Below are 25,899 nucleotides of genomic sequence, written 5' to 3'. Positions count from 1 at the left end.
AAGAGATAAGATTGAAGTTAGTGGTGCAGCAGATGACTTTACATGTCTGCCATAGATGTCAGTGTTACTTACACAGAAATATTCAAAAAATCCAGTTAAAATTATGTAAGGTAATGAATCATTGAATTTTAAACAAACAAACAAACCAATCTGCAATAAACCAAGCAAACAACACAGGTAATTATTTTAATAATGATTAGAGAAGTACATTTTTCATTTAAAAAAACCTTTTTTTTTCAAAGTTCTCTTTCATAGGTTGAGAGGGCAGTAGATACTCTGAACCAAAAGCCCGGCAAATAAATCTTTTATGAATAGCTATACAATATTCTTAGAAGATGTTTCAGATGGTTTCCATGTTACCTGTGATTATCAGCTTATGAATAACTTATATTCTGAAAATATTTTCTACAATAAATGCAGACCCATCAAATTCTCTACTGATTTTTCATGAGCACAAGTCATGCTCCAATAAAAAACTGGTGCTGCCTTCTGATAGGGGAGTGCTAACAATTGATTTCTTGGTGTTTGCCATCCTAAGAGCTTAACTGAAAGGCGAGCAACCACAATGTATTTTAATTAACGTATATTAATTGTTTGAAATAAAAATTGGTTTTCACCTTCTTTCTTTTCAGCTGCAATTACATTTTAAATTTTAGTCAAAGACCCAGGACAAATGAAGGTTGTAATCAAAAGTGTTTAAATGCAAATGGATTGACATCCCAGGAGCAACAGCCTCCTCCAGACTTTGTGCTGATGCAGGCTGTGTATTTGACAGCACTGTGAGCATGCTGCTTTAAAACTTGTGGATTCATTATGGAGTTTTTTTATATTGTCTTGTCACTTTATCTTGCTCACGTAGAGAATTGTATCTACAAAGGGCTTTTCATGTAATTGTTCTGTGTGATTGTGTTTCTAGTTCTTGTCCTAGAAGATCAACAGGATTTTGTATTTCTTTTAGGGAAGCTTTCACATTTGCTTTTCACAGAAGTCCTACAGATTCTTATAAGTACAAGAGTAGTGGTTAATGAGGATTTTTTTAATACCTCAATTTGAAAATAGTTTGGAGGGGGAGGAGGGAAGATGACACATGCTGGTGGCACATGTAAACAATAGTATTTTACTATGTATCTTTTGTGTGTATATAATTAATGAATTTGGACAAATTCAGAGAAGTTTTGGGATACACGGACAGTTCTTCAGCTTCTATGCCTGAAATGTAAAGTAATCTGATTTTTTAAACATTAGAGTCTGGAAAAGTTCCACTTAGGACCATATTTTTTATAGAACCACATTTTTTGTGAATTGTAAGTCTGTAACAGGAGGACTAGATAGAAAACATCACAATTTCTAGACAGTGTATTCATTGTGATGGAGTTCTCTGGAGAGGTTGAATTCCCCCATTTGATAAAATCATATTGGAATATGTTTCAGTCACTGCTCCCTGGTCTGGAGATGTAGCATCACTTATTAATTCATCTCTAGCAAGGGACCTAGTTAGCAACACCTGTTGTGTGTTAAAAGTGAAAAAGAGTTTCATGTTGAGGGATAAGTGGACCTTGCATTTGTATTCTCAGTCCTTCATACTTAGGATTGATTTGTTCCCCCTAAAATCCAAACCACAGCTGTTCTCAGCCTGTCTTCTGTTAGCTGTTTTCCTTGGTTGTCACTTCTAGTATGGATTGTGCTGCCTTTTGTTGACATTGTTTTTTTCCTGTATAAAATCAATGTTTTGGGACACTACTTAGTTGGGTTTTTTTGCTTTCTTCATAAGCATTTTACTTGAATTTTGGGTTCGTATAAGCTGTGAATGATGATTGGTTTCAATGACAAACAACACTTAGAGTTAGTACTGCTTCTTCTTGCCTTTTGTGATGATTTTTCAGCTTGCTTTTGTGAAATGACTGGTTTGTAGTACTTGTGTTTAAATCAGTTACAGTTGTTCTATAGAAACTATTAAAACTTTGTTTAAAATATCAATTAAAAGATTTTAGAAATAGTGGAAATGAGGAGAATGAAGGTATTTATTCTGTTACTTAGAGTGAATTGTCTTTAATGCCAGCAGGTGGTCTGTTCAGAACTGATAGTACTCATTGCATTTAGCAAGCCACTGTGCAAAGCAAGGGCTCTGTTCATTGCCTGTCCTTATGAGCACAAATGATTGCTAGGAAATACTGACTGTGGCATTGTTGGATGCCAATACTGGAAACCTGTTACACTAAACTTAATGTCAAATACTTTTGTTAGCTATTTGATATGATGTATGATTAGAAAATTTAACATTCTGTGCAGATTGGACCCAATTCCTATGATAAAATTATTCTCCACCAGCATTATTTTGTTGGCTTACATGTTTCTAGCAGCATTAGTGTAGCAATATGGTATAAATTTGGGGTTAAGTGAGTTGAGAAACCATTTAACTTAAAAATTAATTTGTTTATTGTAAACTCTCTTGCAATCTTGTTTTTTGGAAATTCAGTACAATAGATTACCATAAACACTAATGAACAGTCAAAATAATTTATTCCAGTTAAAATCCATTCTTAATGTCTTATAAGCAAAACATTCTTTAAGCCTGCTTATTATCTGAAAACACTCTCACTGCTTTTCAGCAGAGCAGTTAGGTATATGCACATTCATCACACAGGTACACAAAAATTCAGCTAGACTCTCTGGTCTAAAGACAGCATTGAGAAAACATATTACAAAGAGCATAAAGCATTCCATCTGTTTACAATGTTAGCAGATAATTCTTGTTAAATTCAGGCATAAAATTTTCATTCAGCTTAAGTAAGCCAGAGATAGATGTCATTATGAGATTTACATACCATTAGCTCACATCAGTTGATTAGTAGCTGAGCTCTGTGGTACAGGGCTAGTTAGATGCATTATTTGTGATGCCAGGAGGCTGCAGCTCAGGGAGGTTTATTGGCTGCGTGCTCGTTGCCTTTGCCTTTGTGATTACTTGATAAAATGCAGTGCATCACTGTGAACAATCGACCCTCTTGAACAGTCCAGACTGGTCAGCAGTCTAAATCCACATTTTAAAGCCGTCATTATAGCCTCAAATTTAAGAGTTTCCAGGGTGCAGACAAAGGTATTGTCCTCCTTCAGTACCAGTCGTGTACCGTTTTCAGACTTTATGAAGTACTTGAATTGAATAATATTTGAAGATACTGAAAACTCCTCTGGAAATCCATCCAGCCTGCTTTTGGACACCAGTACAATTCTGGATTTTATTTTTGCAATGAATTCGGGAGCATTACAAAAGATTCTAAGTCCTTGTGAACGGTCGTGGCTGTCAGTTATTTCCAGGAAAGTAGTCTCTCGGGATGCTAGCTGTTCCTTCTCCCACCTTGATTTCACTGCCTCTGAGAGTACCTTAAGCTGGAAAAATTCGGCTTCTTGTGCCAGAAGTTGATTTTCTCGAAACCCCTCTGGTAGAAGAAGTTCTCCGTTCCGTAGGAAGTTGAGGATGTGTCTAAAAAGGAGTCCATCTCTGTCTATGAAGTAATGACCGTCTGCATCAAATGGGCACATTATTCTTCCATTTATGATCCCCTCCAGGAAAGAATCTGGATACTTGGTTAGTGTCTGTTTTTGTGTGATATATAGATAACCACCGACATTCAGAGTGATCAGAGATGTTTTATAGTCCTTGTCTAGCTCGGAGCTTTCAGAGTTGCTGTTTTTTTCTTCGCATTCATTTTCTCTCCTGCTTCCTTTTCTCTCCATTATTGAAGCTAGGACAACAATACAGCTATCCTGCTTTGCTCTTGTCAGCTTGCAAAGAGGATGTTTCTTATTAAAAAGCACCTTTATTCAGCTCCAGCTCGATGTTGGAATGGAAATGCTGCTCGCATTGCTCTGACTGTCAGCTTGGGTTTGCAGTAGGTGGCGTATTGGCTGTGTGTGCAGGGAGATAGCAGGAATATGACTGTAAGAGGGAATTTGCATTTAACTGTGTAAGGGAAGAAGCGTATAACAACTGTTTTATTTCTTTCCCTTAAGTCTAAGTAGTTTGCGTAGCTTAGGGGGTTCTGCACAGAATTACATACTGCTGTACTAAATGGCAACTTATTTTTAATACTTGAAGATGTATTTGTAGTATCAGCTGGCCAAATCATATTTTGTACTTATGGTGTTAAACAGCTTCATTTGTGTTTCAAGGATTTTTTATTTTCACAAAGCCTGTTTTTTCATGTTGTTTTTTAGTACTGATTACCTGATGCCTACAGCAGGACAACACAGAAATGAAAGGTGTCCCTGTGTGTATAACGGGTGTGTCATCTGTGGAATGTGTGCATGTGCATGTCACTCATTTATCGGGCACTCATTTATTGTGTAGCAGTAAGATGTTTCCACAGAAGATACCCTGGAAGTGGTGCTAAGGACTTGTTGGTCTGACTGTTCTAAGTTTGTGGCAAAAGCTTTCATTTGCAACCAAAGGGTCTATCCTCACCACCACGGGAACAGCAACCTGATTAGGTTTTGCTTTTTGCCTTCCTGTGTGCCATAGACAAAAACAGTTTCACAGGGAGGATTTACCATTTATATTGATGGTGGGTTTTAAGTCACCAGAGCTGTCTAGCATCAGTTGGTTCTTTCTCGATAGGAAAACTCGGCTGCCCTGTGGAACAAAGGGCTTGTGTGCCTACAGATAGCTTTGAACATCACATAACACCATAGCTTAGCAACACTGGGGTACAGGGAGGCAGAAACATCGGCACAGCACACTGAAATCAAATGCCTATCTTCTCTCCTGTACTTTGAGCCTCTCAGTTGCCTCCTAGAAAAAGATTTCCCCTTTAAACATTTGCAGTTTGGAGCAGGAAAGGAAAAGCTCTCCACAAATCTCTATGGGCGTTTCCTTGGGGAGTGGACAGATGGGAGCCACTGCACACATTCCCCAGCACTGGTGGGAGCAAAGGCTTTCCTTGGGTTAGACCTGGAGAGGAGGAGGTTCCATCTTTGTCAATATGTATTTTTCACTTTAGAGATAGATATGTCCTGTTTTGTCTGACTAGCAGTGGAAAGGCAGATTATTTTTCTGTAAATTCTTCTGCTCTAAGTATCTTATTCCTACTGCTCCCGCTATCTGTAAGGTTCTTTATTGATACCACGGAGTAATCACTGTACTATTTTATTATTTGGAAACTGACTCTAGTGAAAATGTTTTTCTCTCACTTTTCTCATTGCCAGGGTATCCTGTCCCTAGTGCTGATGCACTAAATTTTTCTGCTGCTGTATATGATATATTAAGCAGGTATTATTAATTAGGTTTGATTTACCGTGGATTAGTAATGGTTTTATTTTTAACTCTTTGATGCTATGGATATGTTTAACATAACTTCAGTCAGAGATTTCAATCAGTTTCTAATTTTTAAACATTTGGACTTTTTTTCAAGATTAACTCCTTTCACTAATTACTAAGGTGTTCAAGTTACTGAATTAGTAATTGAGAAAATGAAAAAGCCAATTAGTTTCAAGTAAGATTTTTTTTCCATTACAGGAGACATTAATTCAAATTTATTTTATTGTCAAGTGATGGAAAATTCACTTAATGTGCTTAGATTGTGCATAACTAAAATATTGAACCATCTTACTGTCTGTTAAACCTTAAGAGAATCATTGGTCGTTCTTTCATCTCACACAGTGAACTTGAAATATTTTGAAGCTGAGCTAGGAGCATCCTGGTACAAGTGACTAGGGATTTCCAAGGAGAGAAGGGATTTGTAAAAGAGAAGAAATTTTCCATGTCCAGTTAAACTGTCTGCATTTCAACAGACAGAATTTATAGAACAGTGTGTGTTCTCTTTTCTTCATCTTCTCAATGTTCTAACACTTGCAGTTGATATTTTCCACTTTTGTGAACAAGTAAGTATTTTTTAAAAGATCATGCAAAATCATTTTAGTGGTTTGTATGATAAAATATTCAAAATGGATTTGGTGTGGAAAATATACTCTGGAGTTCATGAATATTTACACTTAAACCTTTGAGACTTGAAAAATTTAGAGCTGCTGTAAAATTTTCATCCCCACAAACCCATGTAGCTTTATTTCACTGCAGCTGACAGTCATCTGTAACACAAAACTAAAGCCTGGCATTTCTCAGTGAAAATTTTCCACTTTCTGTGCCATACTACAAGACTTTCTCAAAAAGCTCTAATTCTTCCTTTGCACTTGGTGATACATATGGTATTGTAGTGCATGTAATTTTAGTGGGGTGGTTTCATATAACTTACTCTTTTTTGAAGATGCAGCTATGGTGGATTTCCTTTTTTCTGTCCTTTTGTCCATGCACTGAAAGACCATCCAAAAGTTCATTTTGGCAAAGATACAGAAGTATTCCTTGCAGTCAAGTTAGAGACTTTGATGGGTTTTGTCCTCTGGGAGTCTTTTTTGTTGTGTACCAGTCTGTGAAAGCTGAGATGTGCCAAGTGCACCCCAGATCTTCTTGCTTCCCACTTGGATTGAAATGGAGTAGCTTGCTGCTGGATGCTTTCCCCTGTTGTCAGTGAGCTGTTTGTGCCCTATCCAGCTGAAGTGTTCTGTTTACAGTGTGGGGTAGCAATCCTGAAGTGACTGCTGCTTCATGAATTTTTAGTGTCACCTGTATGCTGGGTTTGCCCTTGAAGTAGGCAATAGTGCTGGAATCCAGCAATTGAAAGGATATTGTTTTGGTTTCAGATTAAGTCAGGAAATACACTGAGCACCCTTGTGCACACTTAGGAGAGTGGCTATAGTAGTTGTACTCCCTTCCTAGGTTGCACACACTTTGGGTTGCAGCAGAGGGGCAATACACAGAGATTTCCCGGTTCTTGCTCAGACAAGCTGTCCTGGAGACAGTGAAATTCAGTGCTGGTGTCTAGCAGCTGCATAGAAAAACAAAACTTAGGAAGAGGGGGCTAGGCATCTGCCCTTCCTTCTGCCCTACATGTTTCCTTTTGGAAAATAAGTTTACTCTCACTCAACTTCCACCCTCTTCCTGAACCTCCTAGTCTGTAAGCTTGAGCATGCCATGGAGCTGAGGATTCAGGACCAGAACACACCATGGAAAAGTTGGTGCTTTACCAGTAGTTCAGCTTACTTGCCTATCCAAAGAACATCAGCTTTACTGACAATCTGCTGTCAGTAAAAATAACCTGGATTACCAGCTAAATTTTTTATTAGAGTACAAAAGAAATGAGGAAAATTCTCAGCTATTGGAGGGAGAGAAATTCAGAAGTGTGTTAAGAAGCCATGCTAATGCAATCTGTTAGGGTTATTGAGGCAGTTTGCTAGTCATTTAATGTCATAACACAGAAAATTGGCCACATTGTTGGACAATTAGACCATTCTGTAGCTCCTGTCTCAGTGTTGGTAGCGTAGAAATTCTCATTTCAAAAATATCTCCAGATGTTGATTAACGGCTATTGAAGACAAGCTCTACATAGTAATTAAAATTAAAGATTTTCAAACCAGAAAGTCTGAATAATTTGCATTCAAGAGTTTCTAAAGGGCTGTCTAAAAAGCTGTCAAGGTTGCTGTTGATATTTTTAACAGTTTTTGAGCCCTGCAATTCTACAAGACTGGAAAACCAAATGCTGTGGCAATATCTGAAAGATGAATTAGATGAGACAGGTATTTAAATATGAAAAGGCACTGTTTGAAGAATGATAAAATATCTGACTTGGGAATCACTCAGTTAAAAAGTAAGGGAGATTAATATTATGCTAATCAATGTGTGGAGAGAAAATCGGTGGTGCTAATTTTTTTTGCTCTTTTTTTAAAAATTAGAATTTGTTCAGCAAAGGAGGTGATGCTTTTTTCTGATAAATTCTTCAGTATGTTTCATTTGTCATTTTGTAGTAGAATACATACCACATTAGTTTCCCTATCATTCTATAGATAGCTATAGAGAACTTAACCTGCAGGCTTCGAACTGGCAAATGTTAAGCAGAAAATTGTCTCTCAGGTGCTGCTGTGATTTGGTTCTTGGTCCAATTTTTTTCTAGTGAATGATCCAGGAGATTGTTGCTGATGGTTTTGGAGATGATACACCTGAGATTACAGTCAGTAAGGTGATACATTGATGATGCAGAACGATTTGGATAGTTGGTTAGGATAACATTTTATTATCACTAAATACAAAGTTTATATGCCCAGGAATACACTGTAGACAGAATTTGCAGTATTTATGTTTGCAGGAGGGTTATGGCAGGGGTTCTGATCTATGTATAATAGGTCATTGACAGCTGAGCATGAGTTCTGTGCAGTGGTCAGTAAAACAAACATAAGATGTATCAGTGGATGCCTAAATGAGGGAATGCTAAGTGAAAACCTGGAGAGCCTCTTCAGTAGTTGCATAGCTACCAGGGAAGGATGGTCTGAGAAGGGCACCAGCTTCGAGGCAGCAGAGGTGCCACAAAGTGCCTTTGGTCTGCAAAAGCAGAGCTGAGGTCTAGTGAAGGTAGGGGCTGTTCCTTGTCCAGCCAACACATGCAAGAAGGCTGGGAAGCTGCACAGTGGTTTAAGTGAGCAGTGTGAGCTTACCAGGACTTCTGACTTGGATGCTGGTGTGCTGGTTTTGGCTGGGGTAGAGTTAACTCTCTTCACAGTGGCTGGTATGGGGCTGGGTTTTGGATTTGTTCTGAACACAGGGCTGATAACACAGGGATGTTTTTGTTATTGCTGAGAAGGGATTACACAGAGCCAAGGGTTTTTCTGCTTCTTGTACTCACACTGGTGAGGAAGTTAGAGGTGCATGGGAGGTTGGGAGGAGACACAGCCACGACAGGTGACCCAAACTGACCAAATGGATGTCCCATAACATGTGACACCATGCACAGTATATTAAGTGGGGAAAGAAGGAGAAAGAGGGGGGACATTTGGAGTGATGGCATTTGTCTTCCCAAGTAACTGTTATATGTGGTACAGCCCTGTCTTTATCTCAGCCCATGAGTTTTCCAGCTTTTACCCTTCTGAGTCTCTCCCTGATCCTGCTGGTGGGGCAGTGAGTGGCTGCATGGGGCTTGTTTGCTGGCTGGGGTTAAACCATGACAGCTGGGAAACAACAGCCCATCTTCTAACAGCTGAAGAGCTGGAGGCACACATGCCCACAGCCTGGCCTTCTTGCACTCTCATCTCCTTTTTCCTGCTGCCTGAGAATCATGCATCCTGAGTGTGGTCTTCTTCTCCTTTTTTCCTTGGCACCACTCACAAGGCAGAGGAGTTGGTAAGCTCCAGAACCTGACCCACGTGCTGTCAAGTCTGGCTGTGAGAGACAATATCTCAGGAAAGACATACATGAACTGGACTTTCTCAGGCTAATAAAAATGATTAAGAAGCTGAAGAATTGGCATAATGGAAGGTTCAAGAAAACATGATTTATTTTTATTAGGCTTGATAAAGGTGAAGACTGTGTAAGTGCTTGGATGGACAGAAATGCTTTCCTAGCAGGCTCTTCAGCTTAGCAGTCAATGGTCCAACAAGACAGCGGCTGGAAATAGAAGCTGAGTGCAGTCAGACTAGAGGATTGATACATTAAAATCTCCAAATCAGTCCATCTCTCTCTCTCTAAAAACTGCAACAAGCCAACCCCTATCAGACCATCTGCTGCACAATTCCAGTAAATTTCTCTCCTGCCTGTTTATTAACATTGGCTTAAGTGTTTCTGTCATATTCTGTTCTTTGAAAATGATTGTCAGCAGGATTTCAAGCTGGAATCTGTCTCGCCCAGCATATCTATCATCTCACTGAGACAATAGTTGAAATTACTTTATGAATTGGCACCAGGGCATTCAGGCAGGGAGGTCAGGATGAGCATGCATCTAGTGATGAATGTATGGGTTCTGTGGAGGAGCCTGTCTGGAGCTGCATTATGAGGGTATTTTGTACCTGCCAACACATGTTGGGCATTTGAGAGTGTGAGGCTCTTGGGAAAATGTCTTATTTTTCCTTCTCATCACTGATCTCAGCTAGTCTTTCAGACCTATTTATTTATTTACTTTGTACTATCTACTTTGAGTAGGTGTTTTTAACAGGGAAATACCAATTCCATGCCTTATTCATCCATTACCTCCGAGGTTGATGTGACTATGGAAATATCAAGGCAGATGTGTAGCATTTTGGATATCTTTTCATTGCATCTTTCATCCTGCAACAGTTGAAGACAAACCCAAGTCTCTGAATTTGAGTTTGGTCAATGAGGTCTAAGTAGGCTACAAAGGGAATAAAAACTGTGTTCTCTCACTGCAGTCTTGCATCTGGAGATTTCCCTGTATCTTTGTGTATTCTGCTAGACTCAAAGGTTGTGTTAAAATTCCAAAGAGGGTCCAAGGAAAGTGGGACATAAGCCTTGGTGTTTGGACAGTGGATGCTCTTAGACAGCAGACAACCTTAGCTGCAAGGTGCTGTTTGGGAGACTATGCACAGCCTTGTACATTAAGTGATTGGAACATTTTGTCTGGATTTGACAGCAAAAGTCAAATCTGGATCAGTGGCAATGAAAAGAGGGTATTGGCCAAGACATCAAAGATGAGATACCAGAGAACTTGTGAATTCCCTAGCCCTGAGAGTGTTAAAGGACAGTTTGGATGGGGCTTTGTGCGACCTGGTCTAGTGGAAGGTATTCCTGACCATGACAGGGGGGTTGGAACGGAGTGATTTTTAAGGCCCTTTCTAACCCAAACTATTATGTGATTCTGTGGTCATATTAAGGATAAACATGTTTAATTGGCATGTTCATTTTCTAAATAGTTACTGGGTAGGAACTCTCTGCTTTACTGATCCTGATCCTTGAAAATTAAAAATAATTTGAAAATTGTGCAAGTGCAGGGAGATTGACAGTGACATGTCAGGTTAGATGGTTCAGATGAATATAGGTTAACTAGCCTTGAAACCTGTACCATAGAAGTGAGCAGAAAAATTGTTATGGCGCTCAAGAGGTATCTAAGATTGGAAATGTAATGAATCCTAGCAAACATGGCTTTATGTAAAGTTTTTCTGGTCCAATAAACCTAATTTTATTTGTTTTGAAGATTATGAGTTTAAAATAACAGCACATTTGCAGCCTGCTTAGCATTTCCTATTGCACATAGTCTAGATCCTTGTGACATTCTGATTTATATTAAAAAAGAAACTAAAACAAGCACAGAACAAGATTAAAAACTATCTGAAAATTATCAGAGAGGAATTATGAGTAGGAAGCCTCTTGAGTTGTAGTTTGAAGGGCTTACTCCAGGATTAGCAAGGACGACAGTGGTGAGAATCACTGCTTATAAAATGTGTTGTCATTGACACAAATGCAGGTCAGACAGTGAGTAACTATGACAGGACTGTCATAGTGTGACTGGGATTCCTTAATTCACAGAATCTGTTTTAAAGACAATGTGTTTTTACCAAACCAAAGGCAATTATGCACCTAGGCAATGCAGAGCCCATAGGTAAAATGTGAGGCTTAGAGAAGACTCAGAATATTTGTGTAGTAATATAATAGCCAAACCCCCAGAACTTGGTTTTTAGAGACAAATGATCTTAACTCAGTTTTAGCATCTAAGCATGAAGCAGTCATGGGACACAGACACCATGCGTGCTCTCCTCCAAGAAAACCTACAAAAAAACCCCACTGGGAAATAATTTAATTCTAAAAGTGATGGGACCATTTTTTTCCTGACAGTCTCCCTTCTTCCCGCTCTCTGCTGAATTCATAGATTCTGAATAACATTCAAATGGCTTAAGTGAGGTGAGAGAAATTGCAGCTCCTGTGTCTGTTATTTTACTTCCATGTATGGTTTTCATAAAATCAGTTCAGTAGTATTATGTCTGGTTTCTGGTCTCTTTTATCTTAAAGCATCATTTCCAGATTGAAAAGGTGCAAATAAGAAATAAATAAGAAATCCCAGACTGATTTAAGTATGGCAGAAATGTCTTGTAATGAGATAATGCATGAGCTTAATTGGTTCATTTATTGAAAAGGTGATTGAGAAGCAACTTGAAAACGATTTGTAAGTACTTTCAAAGGGAGAAAACACCAGGTACTTAAAGACTCTTTACCATAGTATAGAAAGTCATAAGAAGAGCCAAATGCTAGAAGCTGAAGCCCAATTCTTATTAGAAATTAAGCAGCAATATTAGTACCACTTAAGCCACAAATAAGTTACTATGTTCTGTAAAGAAGAAAGACCATACAGTTTTTCTCTCTGTGATACATAGGAAGTCAGGCAAATCTTCCAAGTTGTCTCTTTTGACCATTAAGCTGGGAATCCACAAAATCACAAGTGTTTTAAAACAAATTTTCTTCTATTTCATTCAAACCTATCTGAAAAAATAAGGCTTTCATACTGCTTTCAAAGATTTAGTTTGAATCAATCCAATAAATTTTAGATTAAATAACTTAAAAATTCATGATGTCTAAGTAATTGTTTCTGGCATTTTTCAGGGAGAGCAGACTTAGATGTGTGGATGTAGTAATATTTCAGTCTATAAGATGATAGGAAATCCAGAGGTGTCTCAGAGTGCCTTGTGTTACTTAGACATCAGTATTTTTAAGCATTTCTGTCATCTTCTGTGACATTGCCAGCACAAGGTGACAATGACAGTGTAGTGCTCTTGGAAGGACATTTCAGTACTGAGAGCTAGTCAAGCCTTTAAAACTCATCCTTTCATGTAATGCAAGGCTGTTCCAGAGGTGTTTGTTTAACACAAATTGCACTGGCTATGCCCAAAACAGATGGATAAATTGACACGTGCCCCTCCCATATCCACACATCATACACTAGAACATCATAGTAGAAGTGAAGAAATTTGCCCACCATCACTTCTCTCTTCATTTCTACATTAAGTTGCTTTTAATTTTTGGGTTTACCTACCTTTATGGTGTAGGCTGGTACTGTTCTGTTAGTCATCGTTGCTTTAGGCAAAAGATGGTCACGTAGGGTAACAAAGTGACTTTGTGGTGAATGTACAGAGAGGAGTATTACCTAAATACATGTATGTGGTGTCCTAGATTACTGACTGAAAGCTTTTACTTCTTTTCCCTGACTGTTACCATCCTCTTGTATTATTACTTGTTTTGCATTGTGTTCCTTCAGTGTACTTTTTTTAAAATCGTAACAAGAGGAAAATGTGGTACTATTTTCCTGAGTATAAGAATAAAGTTATCTTTTGCTTTATCTTCCACTAATTTTGGATACTTTGATTATTGGATTCTCTTTGTAGATTATTTTTTTCACAGTCACTGATTGTATTAATTGCCCATTTACAAAAAAGTTCCTGGATAATACTCTGAGTGCAACATCTAGAGAAAGGAGTTACAATCTCTTATTTAAAATTTGATCTCTGTGATTCATTCTTAATATGTAAAATATCTGAAGGCAAAACAAGGAAGTCTAGGGTATACCAGCTATGCAAACATGTTTTTCCTGCTTATTTCTTTGGTGTCTGAATAGCAGAGATTTTAGAGCTTGATTTGAGAACTTAGAATTATGTTATATTTAGTAAATTCTTAATTAGTGAAAAATAATTCAAATGCTGACCGTCTTGGTGGATCTTATTTTCATGTCCAGTTTTACTTCATTTTCTTTTCATTCTAGATAAACTTGCCTTGGAAGGAATAGTGGTGCAACGTGCTGAATGCAGACCTGCAGCTAGTGAAAATTATATGAAGCTGAAAAGGTAGGAGTCCTTCATAACAAATGATATGTGATATCTGACTTTGGTGCTTTTATTATTGCCTTACTAGGGAAAGGTGATTTCAGTATTGTCCTGGTCTTACACCAGATCTACACAGAATCAGAACTGATCTTGCTTTTGGGGTGCATTTACTGTAGGGAGGGAGTGAAGGCTGCTGTGGGCATTGTATCTCCCTCTGGTTTTGTCTGGTGGGATGATGCAGACTTCTGCATCCATTCATATGCAAATCTCTTACTAGAGCACATGTACCTTTTCGTATCTGAACATATGACTGTATTCAAATATGATTCAAGCTGAATTTCCTGAGACTTAAGGGATTACATCAGTCTGCTTGGGGTGCACTTCTTGAGTGTGGGTTTCTGTGGATCACCCAAGTTTAATTCCACTTTACACTGTGCCATGCTAGACAAAAAGGATCTCTGAAAAGACATTTAAAATGTCCAAAATAGGAAAGAGTTTCTGGAGAAGTACTGGACCTAAACTAGCATGGTTCTTAAAAAAGGTAGTGACTGAAAATGCTAGAAGTAGCATGGAAACCACAACACACACATTTAACAGGATCATTTAGTGACTTCTGAAAATTTAAGCAAATTTTCTAGAATTTACCATGTGATTCATATATCTTATGGGTAATTAACTTGATGATGTTCTCTAGTAATCAGATTTGGGATTGAATTGTGCCTTATGTTTAGTCCATCTTTATATATTTTAAGTATGTGGGTTTTCATTGAATCACCTTTTTGTACTGTGAGTTTGTTGTAAATAGAGAAGTTTAAAGCAGGAAATTTCAGGAAGAGAATTGTCTGTGACTGGTTTTAAAATTGTCAAAAGAAACATAAAATGCAAAGTAATGTTATAGAAAAGGACTCATTTCAATCTGGCAATTTTAAATATACATGAATATAGAATGTAAGATGTATTTGCTTCATACTTGTTCTAATCACAGGTTTCCCAATCCAAGTGCTTTTTTGCATTTTGTACATAGTTGATCAGATACGCTTCTTCTGCTAAGGGCACAGAAGGAGACCAAAACAGAACTGATAGCTTTAATTAAGTACTACTCAAACTTTGAATTTTTCAGCGTTCTACTTTCTGTCACTCATGCATGGATGCAGCCCCTCCTGGTATTCGGTTTTGTCATGTTCTACTCCTACAGGAGCAACAGAAGTACAAACACAAAAGCACATTTTGTCTTTGAAAACATTGGCAGGTGAAAACAATGGACCATTGTTTTTTCCTTCCTCTAGAAAAATTGTCAGGCTGTGTATTCCTACTTTCTAACTTCACATGTTGTTAAAGATTTTTTGCCTTCTACCAAGAAGTTAAAAAAATAGTCTGATCTGCTGAGAATCAGCATGAGATTTAGCACATCTAACAGTCACAGCCTCAGAAGGAATTGGTTTATATCCAAATACTGTATCTGGTATTTGAGTAGTAGGATCTAACTTTACACTCCCTTTATGCTCTCCCACCCTGAATATGCTATAGTCTGTACATAAAAAATGGTGACAGCATTAAAGATAAAGCACATACATTGTGGAGCTGTGTTATATTAAACCATTTTGTTCATTTTTCTATTTACTGTTGTGCTTTATATGAGACAGACTCTTCAAAGATGGATTTTATAATATTGATAAAACAGCAAGTCTATTGTGTAGGCTTTGAGTGCTATAATACTAAGTTGAGTTGGGAAGGAAGTAAAATTAAAAGATAAATGCAAATGTTTAAGATCTAGAAAATGGAGCTGCCGACTCTCAAAATCTGTAATCACTTTTTTTCTGAGAGCTGGCAGTAACCAGAAAGGATGATATACTTCCTGGTATTAAATGCAGATAGGAATCCTGTCTATTTTGCTGTCTGCATCTGGGTTGAGGAGATCAGCTAATGGATGCCTGGCGTGGCATTGGTCTCCTTGCTGCTCTGTAGAGTTTCAGCATGAGGATGAAGCAATGGTCTTGTGATGGGCCTGCTGGCAGTTAAGTGGGAGATAGCATGACGTGTGGGTTTAAGGATGGATGATGAAACTACAGTGACTGGTGACGTGTGAGTGAAAATGTTAACAAATGTAGTAGTTGGGAGGGTTTCCCCCCTGCTTTTGATTTGATTACAGAAAGGATGGAGGTGGCTGATGTTCACAACACGTTGAATACAAGGTACAAATGTGTGTCTAGGGATAGCTACTCCCTAACTAAGGTGAAACAGAGGCTGTGTGACCTTCACTTGGTAATCCATTTTGCAAGTTTTGTTGTCGGCAGTTTTATTTAATTTTTTCAGTTTTCCTGAATTTCACATTCTAGAAGAGGGACAAATACCATGAAACTCCCACTATCCTGCACTAGTAAAGCTTTGTGCTATTGAAATTCTTGCAAAATTTGATTAGCAGTATATTTCTTCATAGCACCTTAATGATTGGTTTTACATTTGCTGTTATTGAGGCTAGCTGGAAAATAATATATGTGGTTTCCAAGCACCTGTCATGATTTCTGTCTTGTGGGAGTGGATCTCATGATCCCATTTAAAAATATTTGGACTGTGTGGGGAAAAAAGTAGGCAGACCATTCCTAACTGCTGTCAGCTTTGCTGTGCAGTGTCACAGAAGATGCTGTGCCTACACTACTGTACAGTAGTTCCCTTCTTGCCCCATGGAGCCTGTCAGACAGTGGGGGCACATGTGAACTGTGGTAGCAGTGCGTGTGTCACAGGTGGGGGTCACACGCATGGCTCACTGTGCAGCACACTCTGTATTTGCACCAGGCTTGTGCCCCGCCATCCATGCCATCCAGGCCTTTCCCTTCTGTCAGGCTGCCTTAGGCAGGCTCCGCATCCTCCCTAGCCAGTCCCACACACACCAGACTATTTTCTTACTGTAGTCAGCTTTCCACCATGAAGATACATTGTCTGTGCCTTAATTTTGTCTTTCTGAGGCTTAAGAGATTTTAATTTTGTGATTCCAATGTTTAAGCACTTTGGATTAATGACTCCTCTAAAGAGAGAGATCTTCCAAGGTGCTTGTCTGCACTGGCAAACATGGAGCACAGGAAGAGAGGAGTTCCCCAGACATTCAGGATCACTTTAGGGTCCAGATGACTTGAGAGGAGATGCGAATACAATTTTGATACTTCTAAGGAGTGTTTGCTGTTCACAAAAGAGGGAAAATGGAGGGCTGGGGTTGTGCAGGGGGAAAAAAAAGAGTCATAAAACATTCCTTTCTTTTTTTTTAATATACTTTCTAGCATATTAATTATATTGTTTGTGGAAACTGATACTTTCTTAAATTTTGGGAGAGACCATTGATCTGATCACTGCATCTCAGTTTCCTTCTTTTTGTAAATGCCTGGAGACAGAGGATAAAAACGTAGGCTTTGCTGGCTGACTTACGATTCTTCTTTTGTTTTACCTTAAAATGGCTTCATTACAGTATTGTATGAAATTTGCCTTCTTTCTATATTTTAAATATCATCATCCTAGATCAGTATCATTGTAGCCATTGTAGCCAATATCATTGTAGCCATTTCAGATTCTTTCTGCCACGTTACCTGTTTCTATCCTTGCACTAGTCCTCACGTCTGTTCTCTTCATCCCTCCAATTGTAGTAAACTCCCTTCTTCCCCAAATCTTTCTCAGTTCCCCTCTCCCATTTCTGCTTCTCCATTTCCTCATAGAAAATAATATTTTCAAAAGTATTTAGACCACATCAGTATCTTATACATTTCATTTTAAGGTAAAGTTAAGAAGAAAAAAATCTCTGAGAGCGACTTCTGCAAATCTCCAATTCAGACTGATGTGCTCCAAGTTGAGTAGTTACAGAAAGGTCTCTAGGACTGCTAAGGTCCTCTGCACTGGGGTGGCTGGGCAGTGGTTCTCAGAGGAGGTTTTGAAGGCATGTGTGAAGTGCAGCTCAAGCAGTTGATGAATTGTGTGACGTGTTTGTTTGCACTTCTGAACAGTGGAGAATGTCAGGCAAAAAAGGATGAATTCAGTGCCCTTGTTTCATTCTCAAATGTGATGCTGAAATGCTGGTCACCTTTCATAATGGCTTTTGGAAAACTCTGGTTTGACTATACCTAACCTGAATTACTGAAGTCTCACAAACCATACACCAAGTGAAGAAAGAGGAGGAGTCCTAGGATTACCAAAAGCCTAGAAGAGCCAACATTTAACACTGCAACAAGGGTTGTAATCCCTATAGCTCTCTTAAGTAATTTAAAAATATGTCTTGAAGTGTCATTAGTGAAAATAGTGGTTGCCAATATGACAGCTTGTAACAAGGCTGCAAGAATTTTGTGTATCTTCTTGCTTTTTCTTGTAAGAGTTTTCTAGAGAGAATATAATGAAAGTCCTTATAAAAGCTGCTGGAAGAAACGTGCATAATAGACTTTTAGGAGTAATGGGTTGTAAAACATTCTAGAATAATGAACTTCCACATTTGAAAAGTCATATTTCTTTACAACCATATTATGGAGGCCTCTTGGAGTCCTGAAGCTTCATGTTCTAGGTCAAATAAGTGGAATTAAATTAATGCAGATGAGATGCTCACTTTTTCTGAAAAGTACTGAGAGAGTATTGACTGACTGACAGTTCAGTATATTGCTGAAAATGAACATTATGCCAGGGGTTTGGGGTTTTTTTTTGGTTGGGGTTGTTTAGGGTTTTTTCCTTTTTTTCCGCTCCACAAATATTTCCCACTAGCAGAAGAAAATGAGTCATTTGACCAGCAGGCCACTTCCTTATATTCTTGTCGATATGCTTAGTTGGCTATGAATTCCTTTCCAAAATACATAAGTATGCATACTTCTGAGCATTTTCCACAAAGGCTGACGTGCTGCACAAATGCTGCTCAGTTTGTTTGAGGTGAGAAGCCAATTTTATGCAGGGCTGAGATTGCCTCTGCCTGTCAGTCAATGCAACCTTGATTTTTCAAGTATCAAAGATCAGATTCTCTGGCTTGAGGTAAGATTCAGCACAGTAAAAAAACACATTCCTAGGGTGTTTTAAGTTACTCATCAAGTACAAAAAAAATATATTTTTTTCATATGATAGAGTATTTCCAATCACAGTTTTTCCTGAAGAGTTATGTGCACTTTGTAAAAAATACATGTTAATCATGTTCATGTAGGTTAAGCTGTACTGTTAAGATATGTATTTAATATGATTCTTGTGTTCCTGGGCACCCACCAGTTTTTAAAAAATCAAGCAAATAACACTCTAATTGTGAACAATGGGACTGCAAAGTAACAGACACACTTCAGTATGTGTGTCCATTTTCATCCATTTTTCACATTTTTTACCGGAGTAGTGGAGAGAAGCAAGTAAGAAAAACCAGGTTTAAGTGAGATGAGCTCAGCAACTCAGAGAAGTGGTTTTTCCCCATTTCAGTGGTCAGGAGTATTGCTTTTGTTTGTTTCCTATATATTTATTTGTGATCTTAGACTCTTTTCACTGTCCTTAGTTCTTTTCATTTTGTCTGTTATTTTTTGTTGTTTTTACAAGTGGTGTTCTGAGACTGGATTTTAATAGGCCTTTTATATTGCCATGCTTTTTTGTTCAGTGATATGAAAAAGGTTGTAATTTTGGTCATTGCTTCCAGCCATTATAATGATACTAATAAATAAAGCATAGCCTACTGTTGGTAATGCAGCAGGTATTTTATTGTGTTTCTCTTAAATCTGCAGCTGGATGCAGAAGGTTAATATGTTCTTTCTACTCCATTGTACTCTTCAGCTTCTTGTAGCCAAGTGTATTCAGGCTAATCTGAGGGGGGTTGGGCAGGGGGGAAGAGGCATAAAAGTTTTTTTTTTAATACACTTTTTAGCATATAAATTATATTGGTTATGGAAACGGATACTTTCTTAAATTTTGGGAGATACCATTGATCTGGTCACTGGATTTCAGTTTCCTTTTTTTTTTTTGTAAAAGTCTGGGGACAGAATAAAAAAAGTAGGCTTTGCAGGCTGACTTACAATTCTTCTTTTGTTTTGTCCTAAAATGGCTTCATTAGAGCATGACCTGAGATTTGCCTTCTTTCTGTTTTTTAAGTATCATAATTTCCAGGTGAGAGTCACAGAATCACAGAATGGTTGAGGTGGGAAGGGACCTCTGGAAGTCATCTGGTCCAAACACTCCTGCTCAGTCAGAGCCACCTGGAGCTGGTTGCCCAAGATTGTGTCCAGATTCCTCTGCATTTCTCTGGAACTGAAATAGCTTCTGAATAGAGAGCATAGTGAATGTGTTCTGTGCCTTTTTAAAAAGGTATGTTGTTGATAGAAGCCTAGCATGAAGGTCATTTTCAGAAAGGAGATGCTTTGGCATGAATATTTAAGAGTTTATGGCAAATACTCCATGAATTTTTCCTTATACCTTGGGGAAGGAAATCAGTTGTTGTAATTGGAGAGTTCTCATTGCTCTGGGTTTTTTTTTTGACATAAAGTTCATGAAACAGAGGCATTGCATTTAAGAACATATCTAGTTTGCCTTTATGGTAATTAGCAAAATAGCATCCATTTCCTTTCTATCTGCTGAAAGCAGAGGCTTTCAGGCTAAAAATAGTCACCCTGGAGTATATTCAGGCTTCAGTTGTAGCCAGCTTCCTCAGGCTGGAGAAAGCCTCACTCAGTACCAGTGCTCAGCACCAGAAGTTCTGGATATTTATAATTCTAGTAAACCTTAATGTCAGGGGCAGTGATTCCTTCTCTTGAAACCAGAATCCTTGGTGTTGTACAATGCTGGAGGTCCTTTAACCAGGGCAACAATAATTACAGAGATATCTCTGCTGCTAAGGTGCTTTCCAGATTTCAGTGAGGGACTTGTTTAGTATGTAGGAACATACTTTCTCTTCCCAGGGTAGCACATTCCTTTTCATCCTCTTTTCCATCTGTAATATGAAAGTCACACTATAGTGGATGAAAATCTGAGAGTTCAGTTTTAACTACCATGACTGATCTGGTGTTACTGATGTAAACAAAAAAGCTCATTTCTTCATTGGTGTCAGCATTTTCTCTGTTGCAGAGCTCACTGAAGCTCATGGATCTCTTACTGGCCACCATTCCAAATGCTGTAGTCATGTTGAGTACTGCCAGTGTTCTGGGTTCTGCAAAACTGCTTTGGCAACTACCAGCCTGACAAGCTCAATTTTTCACAATATGTAGAATGTCAGCACCATACCACATCTTCTATTTTTAAGCTGTTTTGTTCACATACTATTGATGATATTTGGAGTTTGTAACAGATCAGTAGACTGGTATTGTCTAACAGTTCCCTGCTGCAAAAGAGCTCCAAAAATTCTATGGTATCATTGAGTACTAAAAGCTACCTGGTGCAGAATCAAAGATTAAAATCATTAGGTGGCAAGTTCTGTTGCTGATGTATTGATTTCCTGGCTTATCAAAACATTTCTGAAATTTATGAAGCTACAGGAAGGCGCTGAGACAGTGGTCTGAAAGGTAGCAGGGTGCACGTGTCCCTCCAAATAGCACCTGTTACTTGGGATGTCACCAAGTTAAAGGAAATTCATAGATGATAAACTGTCCATCCTCTGGTTTCTGGTTTTTTTTTAAAGGAATGTCTGTCTGTAGGATTCCAGTGCTTATCAAACTTGGTTACCTTGGGATAAGTGGGTGATTTAATTCCTGAAGAAATGGCAAAATTCCAGTGGAAGTTTAAGTCCCAAAGTGCCATAGGACTAGGTGCAATGGAGCAAAGTTGTGGAGGTACCTCCTGTGCTCCTTAAAGGCTGTGTGGGTGGAAAAGATGCCAGCTTTGGGAATTATTTACAACATTGCACAGATATTAATACAAGATACTGAAGCACTGCAACGATCAGTTAGTACTCAGACACGATCCTGAAATGTTTTTCAGTAGGGAGGAAATTGTGGGGCCACCTGCTAATGCTTGAGTCTGGGATGTTTTTAAAAAGGCTTTGGAGTTGAATTCAAATTAATGCCATAAAATGGAAAAGAGCAGTAAATTACTTCCTTTTGCTTTAAGTGAGAGATATAATGTAAAATTCTTTCAAATCCGCTCATCTAGTCTAGTGAAACTCACTTTATTTCTCTTGAATCATCTGGATAGAAAAAATGGGATTGCCAGTATCAAAGGCCAACAAATTATACTTAAACTGCAAATACAGTGAAGGAACTTTAAAATCATAGGAGGCTTATTTACACTTCAGATCAAATGCAAATAATTTTCAGTAATATTTTTCACAAAAGCTCTTCTATAGACTGTTACTTCCCACAGCTTGAAAGAAGCAGAAATTAATACAAAAGGCCCCTACCTGAAATATTTCTTATGTACATTAATGTGCATACACAAATTTAACAATTTCATATAAAAACAATGGCTCACAAAGTCCTTGTTCTTTCCATGCCTTCATTTAAATACAGATATGTCTGCTTATGGCCTTAAGAAAAACATATGCTGCCATTTTCAGTTACCATTGCAAGACTACATAATTGTGAGAGAATGAGGTGGTTTCTCTTTGAAATGGTATTTTATCAACCGAATATGATTTAAATGTCAGTTCTAGTGATGTGTAAGTCCTGAAAGTTTTCCTTTCTGTCAAATCTACATTGAGTTTGAAATTTTCAAACTGCTTTGTGCTTTTTAATGAAAAATATTTTTAACTGAACCTTGTAAACAATAATTGCACCATTCCTGAGGTCTGTTAAAATGTTTTTGCTAGACTATTGCCTCATTTGTTTGTAGTCAGTAGATTTGCCTGGGATTTAATCATTGTCATTTTGGTATCTGTGATACTTCACTGAAAATTTTGCACTGTGCACTAAGCCATTACCACCATTAGGACTCAACACAAATGCCTCTGCACTAGTAGAAAGAGTATTACAGCTTGAATCTGGCTGTATGTTTGTTGAATAGTACAGTGAAACTGTTACAAGGCTGATGTGTTTTATCCATACTTGAGATTGAAATGAGAAGTTTTTTCTGAGCTAAGCTTGTACCTTGAATGTTGTGATGACCCCAATAGGGAAGCATGAGGATTGCTCATGGACTCTACTGCTTAGTTCTTCTCCTGCTGGCCCTGGCAGAAAGCTAGAACTGAGGCAGCTTTGTGACAATTACCAGTGATCATTAAGGTTTAGGGTCAATGTTACTTTAGTTTATAATTTTGTATAAGTTTCCTCTGTAGAACACATAAATGTATGATAATATGCATATTCTGCACCTGAGGCAGGGCAATCCCTGATATCAGTGCAAACCAGGTGATTGAGAGCAGTCTGGTAGAGAAGGACTCTGGAATATTGGTATGAAAAATTGGACATGAGCTGGCAATATGGGCTCACAGCCCAGAAAGCCTCTCACACAGGAGTTGTAAAGATCTGTTTTTGCCTTGAAGTGCCATGTTCCAGGTGACTGCTCTGTGCTTTCCCAGTGCCTCACAAGAGACTGAAATATTCAAACCCAAAGTTAAAATGGATAGTGCATCACCTGAGAGTTGTCAGCTTCTCCTGTTTCAAGTTTGAAAGCAAGGTATAGCATAAAGTAGTGAAACTTAGAAAAATTATATGCTGCTACTTGAAATGAAAGTTTCCAACAAAGTGTAATTAATATAGCAAAGCCACTAAATGGAAATGATTAAAAAATTCTCTCATCTTCATCCCAGTTTCTGACATACCTCAAGGCTGATTATGTTCTGCACTAAAAGTGGCTCTGCATGCCTGAATTAATATCCTATTGATATCCAAACATTTCATGTTGGTAGGTATTGATATATGTTACCTGCTCTATCAAAATTATTTAATTTTATTTTCTTTGGGATCCACTTTCTCTGCAAGGATGTTCATAAGCTACCTAAAGCCATTTCTAGTTGAGCCATCTCTGAACAGTTTAGAAACCATGGTGTGCACAGGCCAGAACTTAGGTTTAGAAGATGGAGAGGGACAATAGTGAAACCTGTAGCAGCAGACTGATTGGATTTGGGGTGTTTTGGAGGACAGACTGACATTTTTTTTTCCATTGGTCACTGTATGTGTCTTCTTTTATCCCCTACCTTCTCTTCCCTCATCCAGGGTACTTTTCTCACTCAAATGTTAGCTGTGCGGGATGCTTCTGGTGTTGTCAAGCTCTCAAATACTTGCTGGTAGAAGTTTAGGATGGCCCTTTCTGACTGAGGTGAAGTTGCAAGTTTATCCAGGAGTTACCTTCAGCAACAGTTTTAAAATATGAAGAAATTTAAATCTGTGCTCAACTCATACAGTGTGTTCTATTGATAATTTATGTTTGATTTTCCAAATGCCAAAGATTGCAAACCTCCTGTCTTATTAATGTATTAGTCCATCCTGAGAGACAGTTCTGAGAATGAATTGTGCAATTCCAAAAATACCTGCCAAAAATTAACAGGTACAGCACCATCTTGCAGGTCTTGGGCACACTGAAACAGTAACTGAGGAAAGTGTGAGCAGACTGGGTCCTAACCAAGGTTAATGGCAATGAAGTCTATGTGCTAGGTCTTTGAACAGGTCCATATTTTCTCAGGGATATCTGACTAACCCCTTTCTTAATGATAGTGGCAGAATCAGGAGGAGCTGTACCCTGTGACTTGTAATATAAACTTGAATTACTGCCTTGCTGTTCCCTCAGATTATGTGTGTGTTCTTGAGTGCTGACTGACACCTTGCCAAGGAGGAAGATAAAGAAGAAATAGTCATGAATTAGACAAAGAAGCAGCTCACCAAAGAGCTTTCCTCTGTTCCTTCTGCTCTTGGTTGTATTCAGTTCTGAGGCTTTGTGCTGCATTCCCAGCAATAGGCATGGGGAAATTAGGGATTTTACAGGGTTCGTTTCTGTTTATAACATAAGGTTCTGACTTCATGATTCCAGTCTGCAGACAGCAGAGATACACAGGCTTCTGTCCTTCTTCAGAACTGGTTGAACAGTGTTATCTCAAGTTAGAGTCAGTCAGGAACGTGACAACACCTTTAAGGTGAGGCATCTAAGTGTAAGAAAATGGCTTAGCACAAATCCTTCACTTCCCATAAACTCAGGCACTTATTAACCCTTAGACCATCATGACTGTGACAATGCAACCACTTCAGATCTAAAACAATAAGGAGATGAAAAAAATTTCTTTCAAAATGGTTCAGATTTTTTATAAAGGTGTTTAATTTGGCTTAGAAGAAATGAGATGTGCATTCTGTCTGCTAAGCTTATTTTTGAAAGTTCTTGTGTCATATCTGAAAAGATGCTAGCTCTCCAGCAGTGTTAACTATAGCTGTTTCTGAGGTTAAAGAAAGCCCTGTGCTCAAAACCTGTTGCAAGGTTCAATACTGTCTGTATCACAGTTCACTCAGTTTTTTTTCTAATTGAAAAACAGACAGGAAGAACAGGAACACAAAAATATCCATGGCCAGATTTCTTTTTGTAAAAAAAAAAGAGAAGAAAATCCCTGCATTCTGGGATATATTCTGAATTGTGAAGTCATCTTGAAAGAGAAATTTCACTGTATGTGAGTGTAGGTGGGAGTAGAAAAATATGTTATAAAAATAGCAGACTACGTGGAAATTAACACCAATATGTGGATGCATACCTGGAGATGTTAAACAATAATATCTGGGAGAGAATTACCCTTTAGATCTATATTTATATAATACATTTCAAACGAAAATTAAAAAAACTCAAACCACCCATATATCATTTTCAAATTACATTTCAAATACTTTCTTTATTTTGAATTCTAATTTCAACTCAGACATTGGCTTCTATTTTGATTTTTGGGAGCTGCCTAGAAAAAATCATGATAATTTTACCTATTCTGGCTCATGTTGACAAAGAACTTTTTAACAAAGTCCATGAAAACTAAGTACTCTTTCTCTGAAGTGAAATTCAGGGAATAAGTACTACATCCTGAAAGTATGAAACTATGATCGAAATGCTTAGAGCATTAAGAAATCAGAAAAGGCTCAAAAAAGACTTAATAAGATATTAATTGATCAAAATGATGATTTTCAAAACAAGATAATGTTTTTGTAGGGTCTCATGAAGCACAGCCATAGCTACAGCAAACAGATTTTTTTCATATGCCATATTTATGGTATTGGAAGCAAAGGATATATTTTGTAGATTGATAAAACATAGAACTTCATGAGGTTAATTTGTACTGTATAAAATAAACTCCCTTCTAAGTCAGTATGGTTAAGCAACTGGGAAAACCACTGATACTTATATTGGAGCACTGTTTTTTTATTCTCTTACTGTACCTAATGTTGTCAGAAA

General features: G+C 38.0%; 2 protein-coding genes across 2 annotated transcripts in view; one reads left to right on the top strand and one right to left on the bottom strand.

Annotated features, from left to right (window-relative positions):
- Nucleotides 1–25,899, top strand: part of GTF2F2 (general transcription factor IIF subunit 2) — a 79,065-nt gene that overhangs the window by 23,249 nt on the left and 29,917 nt on the right. Inside the window, exon 6 of the mRNA XM_071448470.1 lies at nt 13,572–13,653. Coding sequence (XP_071304571.1) covers nt 13,572–13,653 — 82 coding nt within the window. The remainder of the gene's footprint in view (nt 1–13,571; nt 13,654–25,899) is intronic.
- On the bottom strand, nt 2,413–3,917 carry KCTD4 (potassium channel tetramerization domain containing 4). Its single transcript, XM_071448471.1, has one exon. The coding sequence runs from the start codon at nt 3,730–3,732 to the stop codon at nt 2,959–2,961; it is 774 nt and encodes a 257-aa protein (XP_071304572.1). The 5' UTR covers nt 3,733–3,917; the 3' UTR covers nt 2,413–2,958.

This window comes from Agelaius tricolor, unplaced genomic scaffold (assembly GCF_023055355.1).
Source record: "Agelaius tricolor isolate 1412-34295 unplaced genomic scaffold, bAgeTri1.0.p SCAF_26, whole genome shotgun sequence".
NCBI lineage: Eukaryota > Metazoa > Chordata > Aves > Passeriformes > Icteridae > Agelaius > Agelaius tricolor.
This window is presented reverse-complemented; position numbering and strand designations above follow the sequence as displayed.

Coding starts and splice junctions, on each gene's coding strand:
- KCTD4 (XM_071448471.1), bottom strand. CDS start 3,732: ATGGAGAGAAAAGGAAGCAGGAGAGAAAATGAATGCGAAGAAAAAAAC.